General features: G+C 33.3%; 1 protein-coding gene across 1 annotated transcript; it reads right to left on the reverse strand.

Moving 5' to 3' along the window:
* Positions 1–3511: 3511 nt before the first annotated feature.
* Positions 3512–4784, reverse strand: LOC107955706 (probable calcium-binding protein CML25). The gene is made up of 2 exons (XM_016891502.2): positions 4392–4784; positions 3512–4307 (listed from the first exon to the last, which is right to left on the reverse strand). The coding sequence occupies exon 2, from the start codon at positions 4277–4279 to the stop codon at positions 3722–3724; it is 558 nt and encodes a 185-aa protein (XP_016746991.1). The 5' UTR covers positions 4280–4307; positions 4392–4784; the 3' UTR covers positions 3512–3721.
* Positions 4785–11539: the final 6755 nt, after the last annotated feature.

Raw genomic sequence — 11539 nt, forward strand, 5'->3', positions numbered from 1 at the left:
ATTGTGGACAATTTCTACAATTTTGGATGATTTAGAACATTTTGCTTATAATGCTGCAGCTGATACTTCAAGATTACTTTTTCTTGCTCAGTGAAATCAAGAGGATAATATTTTTCCACAATACAACAAATATCATCCATATTGAAGAATTTATAAGCATCCTTAGATCCAAAGCGGAGCTAAGGGTAAGAAGATCAATTGTTTATTCATTAAATCTACTATTTAGCTCAAGAAGTTGAGACTCTATAGCAGCATTGAATATCTCAACACGATAATGGTGCTCCATATTGAAATCAACTTGTTGGTGACGACCACGTTTTACTACATATGGAGAATCCACATCTAGAACCTCAATATTGTGCTTTTCACAAAAATGCTTTTACAACTTCCAACAAATTATCTCAACCATCTTCTCTCAACTTTTGTATCAAAGTTTTGGTTTTTGAGACTAAATACATAAAATTTACTATATCTTGGGATTTTTTCTATAGATGTTGAAAAAGAATATTTGTAATACTCATTATCTCTTTCACTAGATGTAAGATAAAAACAAAATAAAAAAATGTAATCTTCTTATATACTGCAGCTGCATCCCTGTGGATAGAATAATTAGAGCCACTTTCAATAACATTTTCTAGAATAGAACAAGTAGCATCAACCATCATTATCAAGCTACAAACAGAACTAAAATGAGAGCTCCTATGGGTTTCTCTAGCTCGTTTCACAGTGCCAATTTGGTTAAGTCTTTTACCATTTTCAAGTTCATCATTTGCCAACATATTTGCAATTTCAATTGCTTAGGTAGCTTGTAATTGATCACGGCGTTTGCAAGAGGCACTAATTATATTAACAATGAAGTTCAAATCAACGAAAAAAATTATGAATAGGAATTACCTCTCGAGAAGCAGCAACTAATGCCAATTGGAGTCGATAAGCCAAGCAATGAACATAACATGCATATGGACAATCATTTAAAAACAATCTTGCAAACCATTCCATTCACCCCACATGTTACTAGCACCATCATATCCCTGACCTCGGATATTTTGAATATTAAGACAATGTCGAGAAAGAAAAACATATATTTCCTCTTTCAAAGTTATTGCTACAATATCTTGGATATGTACAAGATCAAATAAATGCTCTTTTGTAAATCTTTCCTCATCAACATATCTCAAAACAATAGCCATTTCCTCCATTTTAGATTCATCACGTGCCTCATCAATAATGATACAAAATTTAGGATCTCCAATGTCTTCACGAAGCTTATGACGCACTTTATTTGCAAGAATATGTAAAATATCCTTTTAGATCAAATGAGAAGTATATTTAGCATGCCTTGGAGCATTGTCCAAAACAACTTTGGAAACTTTATCATTATAGGAAGCTAACAATGCAACAATTCAAGAAAAATACATCAATTTCTTGAATTAGAGGTTTCATCATTACCTCTAAAAGCACATCCTTGCAAAGTTAACCATCTAACAACATCAATTTAAGTCTTGACTCGTAAGTGGTTACCTTCTTTTTTATCTAAACTTTGTGCATTGATAACATCGTCAATGGTCTGAGGTTGAATTAACAAATCTTGACAACTTTTCTCAATATTATTATGTGGAGAGCATAGATCTTGGCCAACATGATTCAAGAAAAAACACATTTTTCCATCATTAACTTTTTTATCCAATTATTAAAACCATTTACAGTGAATGCATTCGTTCCATGATGAACAATATGTTTTGAGAAAAGATAGCATAAGAAACAATATGTTGCACTTTTAGTAGGGGAATACTCCAACCAAAGAAATTTGCAAAACCAAGAAGACTGAAATCTTCAGGGATGCTTGTCACCAGAAAGTGGGTACTCAGACAAATGTATTTGATATGACCCAATTTCTAAATATGCTCGAATAACTTCATCTTGCTAATTAACAGGATATTCCCATATTTAAGGATGCAATCTTGAATCCCAGATTATTAATATCAAAAGAAATATTTGGATAACCTCCCCTTTCAAGTCTTGGACATTTAGAAGTATTAACTTCAATAGTTGGAGAATCTTCATTGATCATTGGTCGATTAGCATCACAAGTATCATTACTTTTCCTCTAAAACAAAGTATCAATTGTCTTTACCTTTTTTTTTTGCAATCGATTTGAAAATTCATTTTATAAAATTATAAAAAGGTAAAATGGCCATAACATCCTGCAACAATGAGAATTCTAGAAAATGAGAAGACTTCACCTAGAACAAGAGAAACAAGGCTTAGCAAGTTACAGAAAATGTAAAGACTCTATGGCAAGCTTGAATATACATGGTTTATCAAATTGACAACTTTTCCTAATCCGAAATTCATATAACTTTCGACTCGGCTAATCATATTTTATTTTGTTTTCACCGGAATACTCACTACTTCACAAACTATCATTTAACATAATTTTAAACAAAGTGACCAAGGTTTTCTTCCTCCCCTTCACTTTGGACAAAACTTATTATAACATTATCTAGCTATTTTTGTTTCATTTTTATACTTCTAACAAGTTAGAAACCGCCTCCTAATCATTTTTCATAAAAAAAATACACATTTCACTTAATTTTATAAGTTTTTATCAATATCCTTTAATTACAACTTTTAATACAGTCGATAAAATAAAATAACTATTCATATACATATGTAAAACAAGCTTCAAAGATTCGAAATCTAGGAAAATTCTGAAGAAAAACATACCTTATAGTTAAAATTTAGAGGAAAAATGATAAAGAAATTTCTTTTTCTTTTCTCGCTAGGCACAAAAATTAAGAAGAAAGATGATTAAAATATGTTCATCTCTTCTCTTCTTTTCTTTTTATATATATTATTATATTACTTATAAAATATTATGATTTTAAGTAAAATATTAAATAAATATTAAATTATTACTATTTAATAAAAATATTATTCAAAAGTCATCATGAATAATTTAGTCTCTTCAAAATGATTTTTCCTTTGTTTTTATCAAGAATAATTTTTTGAATGTTATTTTTAATACTATAAGAATATTGGAGGGACCTACATATGTTTTTGGGAGGACCATATTATATTTACAAAGGATTAAATTGTAGAAATTTTAAACCTTGGACGGCCATGGCCCCTGAGCCTCTATTAGGCTCTGCCGTTGGGTGATGCCTCGGACAATGACTTATATAAGGTGTGGCAAATCCATAACTTTGCCGACGCGTTCGTGGCGGGTTCAGATGACATTTATTTGGCGAGAGCATAATCGAATAGCTGGCGTGAACTATGAAACTTTGCACATGTTTGAGGCTACACCAGAGTCGATTCTTAGAGTAGTCCTGCTGCTGTTCTGTTTCTTCCCAAACAAAGAATTACTAAAACTAATCTATTGATGTTCGGAAAAAGACCAAAGCTTAAAAGATGAATTTTCAATTTCTTCTCCATTGTCGAACTTGATTGCATGCAAATTACAATAAAAAAAAACTTTTATCTTAAAGATAATTGAGAGAAATGAAACTATCAAAAGAAAGAGATATAAATTGAAGACATCTTTTTTAACTAAAACATCATTCTAACTTTAGCTATTTATCTAATTTTTAATGGAGGGCTATAAAAAAGTGTAAGGAATTTTTTAGAAATTATCGGCGAAAGTAATATTAACTAAAGATTTTTCCTTTTATCACTCCACTATTGATCGGAAGAAAATGGGGGTGGACGCTAGTGTTGGTTAGAGATTGAGTCCATTCAAAGGCTGGATGGAGTGGGCAGCCACCATCATAACCTTAAACTCTTGAAAATCAATCATCCCATTTCCATCATTATCCACTCTACTTATCATCTTCCTACATTCTTCCATCGAACACTCGTCCCCCAGGCTTTTCAGTACCTCCTGAAGTTCCTCCCCTGATATCCACCCGTTCCCGTTTCTGTCGTACACCGAGAATGCGTCCTTGAGAACCTCCTCCGACTCCACCCCATTCGTGTTCAGCTCCACAAATTGGTCGAAATTCATGAACCCATCACCATAGTCGGCGTTGAATTCTTTCATCATCTTTTGGAGTTCTTCTTTCGACTGGTGCTTTTGGGCGAGGGAACCCATGATTGAACCCAGTTCCGATAATGAGATCTTCCCGTCGCCGTTGACGTCCAATTTGTTGAAGACTTGTTCCAGTTCCTGCAGCTGGGTTTGGCTTGAGCTTCTTGTAGATGGAGAAGCCGTTGAAGTTGGGGTATTCGACGTGGAATTTTGCTTCTTTTTTCTCTTGAAAATCCAACCCAAACCCATTAAAATGTTACCTTTTGTATTAAAGATTCTGGAACAATGAAACGAGAGATAAAAAAGCAGAAAATTGATTTTGAGAAAAATGAAAAGGATTAAGGATGAGTTTGGACTGTACCTTGTAGGATTTCAGAAACCGGTGGAGAAGTCAAAAAGGGGGAGCTTAAATTTACTGCACTACAGGGTTAGTTCGTTCTTATGTATTGACTAAACCAGCTATTTTTGCCTCCTCCTCTCGACTTGTTATTAGTGTAAAAGCAGCGGTGACGGTAAGATTAGATACTATAGTAATACTGTAACGTGAGATAAAAAGTAAGTTAAACACACTGCACAGCACCGCATCGCCGCTCTAAACGAAGCCTAAGTATCAGAAAAAGGAAAATCCTAATCCTATATATAATTGGAACTGAAATCTAATAGCAGGCTTCTTTGTCGTTATTGTAATTTTTAGTGCTGAGTGATTCTCTGGCAGCATAAATAGATTACATATAGCAATGTTTAAAATTTAACTTCCGTGAGTGCCACTTTAATATTCTCAATGGCAGGTAAATTTAATCATAATTTGTAATAACTTTTATGGTATTTTTGAATGATTTCGTACAATTGTAGGGAAAAGATTTATTGAATATTTTTTGTATTTATAGGAAAGTGACCCATACAATATTAAAAATCATTATGGATACTTTACAATTTTTTTCATAAATTATAATAACTACATGATTATTTAAAAGAAAAATAAATTATATACATATGGTGATTTTGTATAAATATAGCAATACAATAATTGTGAAATGTCTTTATTCAATTTCATAAATCTAAAATTATAAATTAGACACATGTATAAAAAAAACTAAAGTACAAATTCATATTGATTGTTTAAAAAGATTTCCCATACATATATAATATCTTTATGTAAAATGAATAAATTAAATACTTAAGAATCAACAATAGGAAAATTAATTAATTAAATACTTAATAGTTTTGACTAAAATTACCTGTCACTTTCCAATACTATAGGAATATCAACGCCTAAACTTTTGCCTTAAATTAACTTTTTAATTTTGTAATAAATTCACTTTTCCATTATCGAAAACAGTCACTCAACTTTGATTTTAATAACAAAATAGCCAACCAACTTTTAATTCAGTTATTCAACTTTTAAAAAATAACAAATCAATCACTAACATTATCGAAAAGTGACAAATCAATCACCCATTAATATTTTCCGTTACAAGCCTAACGAGATAGATGACATGACCAGTTAACTTACCACATTGGACGAGGAACCGAAGGGTCTAAGGTTTTGATAGATTTAGAGAAAAGAAAAGATGAATTGGAATTAATGAAAAAAAAGGAGAAAGGATGGATTGAGATTAAGGATAAGAAAAGAAAATCCCTTTGGACTAACATTTTCCATGATTTTATTTTATATCAACCTCATCTAGCTCTTGCTAACACCCTACTTAGGTGCCTCATCACATGCCAATTCATGAATCCGATCCCAAGCCGATGAAAACATGCTTGAATTTTCCCCTAAAATCGATTGAGTCGAAACCCAATCTGGAAAATCCAAAGTACATCTTAGGGATATTGCGATTTCTTCAACAAAACCTCGTGAAGACATTGATGGAATAGTTGTATGATCGCCAACCATGAAAGGAAGTTGCAGGAGCATCTCAGCTGTCCATCTCTTATTTGGATCCTTAGAAAAACACTTCCCTAGAAAATCTTTTCATTCCCCAGATAACTCCCTTGGAATTCCAGGCAATTCATCGTTGGCCCTAATTTTAATCAACAAATTCGCCATGTTGGCTCCTAGTTTCAAGTTCCAAGCTCCAAGCTGGTTTTTCAATAAACATCTCAACAACAGCGCATCCAAGTGCCCAAATATCCACCCTCGAATCATAAATGTTTTCATTGATAGACTCAAAGGGCATATTCAAAGTTGTTCCCTTGATTTCAAACCTCCTCTGTTTTTCACCCTTTCTCTTTGCCAATCCAAAATCACCTATCTTCACATCCCTATTACCAAACAAAATAACATTTCGAAGCTTAATATCACAATGAAAAAACCCTTGGGAATGAAAGAAATTTAACCGTTTCAACATCGATCTTGCAAATCTTTTAACATTGGATTCCATCAATTTCCCATCATTTTGCTGAAGGTGATCGACCAAGCTTCCTTTATTAGCATACTCTAAGAACAAATTGTAAAATTTCCCACCATTCTCAACACTAAAATAATGAATGGGGTGTCAATGGTGGATCAAACTAGGTGGAAAAATGGAATGGATTTTGAAACTCACCAACATACTTTTTACACCAAAAAAACCTCCTATCGGGGTTGTCATTGGACCAAATAGTCTTTAAATTGTTTGGGTTTCCAAAATAGCACACCAGAATCACATTCAACATCTCCATTTCTTCTTCTTCTACCCAGCTAGGGTTTTTTAATAGGACTGTTAAAATGACAGCAAACCCTCCAACGTGACCTATTAAATGACAACAAGGACTTTATGAAAAATAGAACGATGATAATGAAAATGTATAGCAAAGAAAAGAGAAAAAATATAAAGAACATACAGATTTTTATGTGGAAACTCTTTTGAGAAAAAAACCACGGGCAGAGGAGAAGATAATTCACTATGTCGAATTCAAATTATTATAAGAGGAGTAAACTATGTCTATTTATACGTTTGTAAAACCATATTCTAATATGAGTGTAGTAAGGTTGAAACACCTTATTCTAATCAATATCAAATAGATGAAGTGTAATAAGGTTGAAAAACCTTATTCTGAAGTAAAAGAAAAGACGTGTAGTTCTTTATAGATTTTACTTTTATTTTATTTTACCACTGTTTTTTATTTTAACAAGGATTCAAGTCATTCAATTCTAACAATCTCCACATTGACACGAATTCTCAATGAATAAGTTCTTCACCACGAACTCTCAACGAACAAGTTCTCCAACTCTTCCATGGAACCCCTTAAAGGGTATTTTTCAACAATGAACACCAACCAAGTCTAAACAATGTTTAAACTTGGTTATGGGAAGTGACTTAGTCATCACATCTGTAGGAATTTCATGAGTACTAATTTTTCTCACAAAAATATCACCACGGGCAATAATATCATGAATAAAATGATACCGAACATCAATGTGTTTTGTTCTCTCATGAAACATTTGATCTTTCATAAGGAATATGACACTTTCACTGTCACAAAATACTGTACTGATTTGAAGGTCTTTCTTGAGTTCACTAAAGAGTCCCTTCAACCAAATGGCTTCCTTACAAGCCTCAGTAATCGCCATGTACTCAGCTTCAATGGTAGACAAAGCGATTGTGGTTTGCAAAGTGGATTTCCAACTGATTGCACAACCTTTGATTATAAAGACATAACATGTGAGAGATCTTCTTCTATCGAAGGCTCCAGCAAAATCAACATCAACATACCCAATGACTCCATCTCTAGTTCTTTCAAACTGTAAGCAAACATTAGTAGTACCTCGTAAGTATCTTAAAATCAACTAAACTACTTTCTAATATTCTTTATCGGGATTCGCCATGTATCTGCTAACTGCACTGACTGCATATTATATATCTGGACATAAACAAACCATAGCATACATGAAAGATCCCATTGCACTAGAATATGGAACATGTGACATGTAATCAATCTCATCATCTGATTGTGGAGACAAAGCCGATGAAAGTCTGAAATAGACTACTAAAGGAGTACTAACAGGCTTAGCACTTTGCATTTTGAACCTGCAAAGAACTTTCTCAATGTACCCTTTTGAATTAGGTACAATTTACTTGTTTTTCTATTTCTGAGAATCTCCATACCAAGTATTTTCTTTGCTGGTCCCAAATCTTTCATCTCAAATTCTTTCAAACTGTAAGCAAACATTAGTAGTACCTCGTAAGTATCTTAAAATCAACTAAACTACTTTCTAATATTCTTTATCGGGATTCGCCATGTATCTGCTAACTGCACTGACTGCATATTATATATCTGGACATAAACAAACCATAGCATACATGAAAGATCCCATTGCACTAGAATATGGAACATGTGACATGTAATCAATCTCATCATCTGATTGTGGAGACAAAGCCGATGAAAGTCTGAAATAGACTACTAAAGGAGTACTAACAGGCTTAGCACTTTGCATTTTGAACCTGCAAAGAACTTTCTCAATGTACCCTTTTGAATTAGGTACAATTTACTTGTTTTTCTATTTCTGAGAATCTCCATACCAAGATTTTCTTTGCTGGTCCCAAATCTTTCATCTCAAATTCTTTCAAACTGTAAGCAAACATTAGTAGTACCTCGTAAGTATCTTAAAATCAACTAAACTACTTTCTAATATTCTTTATCGGGATTCGCCATGTATCTGCTAACTGCACTGACTGCATATTATATATCTGGACATAAACAAACCATAGCATACATGAAAGATCCCATTGCACTAGAATATGGAACATGTGACATGTAATCAATCTCATCATCTGATTGTGGAGACAAAGCCGATGAAAGTCTTAAATAGACTACTAAAGGAGTACTAACAGGCTTAGCACTTTGCATTTTGAACCTGCAAAGAACTTTCTCAATGTACCCTTTTGAATTAGGTACAATTTACTTGTTTTTCTATTTCTGAGAATCTCCATACCAAGTATTTTCTTTGCTGGTCCCAAATCTTTCATCTCAAATTCTTTCAAACTGTAAGCAAACATTAGTAGTACCTCGTAAGTATCTTAAAATCAACTAAACTACTTTCTAATATTCTTTATCGGGATTCGCCATGTATCTGCTAACTGCACTGACTGCATATTATATATCTGGACATAAACAAACCATAGCATACATGAAAGATCCCATTGCACTAGAATATGGAACATGTGACATGTAATCAATCTCATCATCTGATTGTGGAGACAAAGCCGATGAAAGTCTGAAATAGACTACTAAAGGAGTACTAACAGGCTTAGCACTTTGCATTTTGAACCTGCAAAGAACTTTCTCAATGTACCCTTTTGAATTAGGTACAATTTACTTGTTTTTCTATTTCTGAGAATCTCCATACCAAGTATTTTCTTTGTTGGTCCCAAATCTTTCATCTCAAATTCTTCACTAAGCTGGGCTTTGATCTTTCTTATCTCTCATTTATCTTTTGTTGCTATCAGCATGTCATCAACATAGAGGAGTAGATACATAAAAGAACCATAATTGCTTTTCTTAAAGTAAACACAACTATCAAAACTACTTCTTTTGAAAGCATGAGAAGTGTTAGCATATAATTAGCTCCACCTCTTGAAGGCACTCTGGATGGCCTCTATAGATCAAAATGAATATACTCCAACATTCCCTTCGTGTTATGGATTCCTCTGGTGAATCAAACTCTCTTTTTCTTCTCGAAAATATAGTGCTCACAAAACTTCAGTTTGCAAATTCCTTGCCCATCAAGAAGTCTTCTTTTGCTCATTTCTTCTATGTCATTTTCACTTATATGCCCTGGCGCATATGCCAAAGGCTAGTAACATCATCATCTAATAAGGAAGAGGAAGTGATAGCTGCATCACCAGTAATCGTAGAATCCTGCAATACATATAACGTAGCAGTCTTTCTCTGCCCTTTCATCACAACGAGGGAACCTTTGGAAATCTTCAAACCCCAATTTCAGTTGTGTATTTATACCATTTTAAATCAAAAGTACTCAACAAAATTAAATTTCTTTTCAATTCTGGAATATATCGCACGTTACTAAGTATTCTGACAACTTCGTTAAACATCTTAACTTTAATCGTTCCAACACCTGTAATTTTACATGAAGCATTATTTCCTATCAAAACAACACCTTTAGACACTGTTTCGTAAATTGTAAACCAATCTTGATTAGGACTTATATGGAAGGTGCAGCTCGAATTAAGAATCCACTCTTCGCTCACTTTAGAATTGTTGATAGAAGTGACTAGAAGTTCACCATTGCTGTAGTCTTCTACAACATTAGCTTCACCAGATTTTTCTGGTTGTTTTCCCTTTTGATTCGCAGCCTCCCTTTTGATCTTATTTTGTAGCTTATAGCAATCAGATTTAATGTGCCCTTTCTTCTTGAAGAAGTTACAAGTTTTACCTCTATTTAAAGACTTCAATCTACCCTTCGATTTACCACGAGAATTCTGCTTCTATATATTTCCACGACCATCATCAGCATTTCGATCTTATCTCTCACAAAAAATGAGACCCTCTTCCTGAGAGTTGAGTTTAACCACAAGATGTTTCATCTTATCATACGAGGTCAAAAAATCATAAACCTCATCAACTATGAGCCTTTCGCGGCTATATAAAATCATGTTTCTAAAAGTTGAATAAGACATGGGCAACAAATAAAGTAGAATCAACCCTAGATCTTCCTTATCATACTAAGCCTCCATGGCCTCCAAGTCTAAGAGAATTTCTTTAGACACTATTAAGTGTTCGTGTACAGACCACCTTCCTCTAAACGATGAGCATAAAGACGCTGCTTCGTATGCAGCTTGCTGGTTAGAGTTTTTGATATACATATTTGTTCCAACCTCTTCCATAATGCAACGACGGTCTTCTCCTTCATCACATCCTATAAAATTTCATTAGACAAATGCAGATGTAATTGTGTTAACGCTTTTCGATTTTTACGCCTCTTTTTTTCCTCCGTCAATGTCGAAGGCATCTTATCTCCCTATAGTAGGGCATCTTTTAAGTTCATTTGCGCAAGAATTGTCTGCATCTTTATCTACCACAACACGAATTCGGTGTTGCGATCCAACAACAAAATTTCATACTTCAAAGATGTCATTACCGCAATTGAGATGAACAACCTAGAAGCTTTGATACCAATTTGTGAAAAATAGAACGTCGATAATGACAATGTATCGTAAAGAAAAAAGAAATAAAAATAAAGAACACACAGATTTTTACGTGGAAACCCTTTCGAGAAGAAAACCACGGACAAAGAAGAAAATAATTCACTATGTTGAATTCGAAAGATTACAAGAGGAGTAGACTACATCTATCTATAGCTTATATTCTACTTCAACTTTACAAGCTCAAAATCCATATTCAGCATCTTTAATTTTCCAAGTTTTTTTTTAACTATTAGTAAAATATTTTAAAATTTTCAAATTCATTACTGAATATGCATTTAATAAATTCATGGATTTGAGAAATTATCATGAGCACTATATTTCTAAATAGTTTACTACTCAATTTACATTAATTTTAAAA

The sequence above is a fragment of the Gossypium hirsutum genome, chromosome A05, assembly GCF_007990345.1.
Source record: "Gossypium hirsutum isolate 1008001.06 chromosome A05, Gossypium_hirsutum_v2.1, whole genome shotgun sequence".
NCBI classification, from domain to species: domain Eukaryota; kingdom Viridiplantae; phylum Streptophyta; class Magnoliopsida; order Malvales; family Malvaceae; genus Gossypium; species Gossypium hirsutum.

Excerpts from the sequence above, each read along its gene's own strand:
- LOC107955706 (XM_016891502.2), bottom strand. The coding sequence starts at position 4,279 with ATGGGTTTGGGTTGGATTTTCAAGAGAAAAAAGAAGCAAAATTCCACG.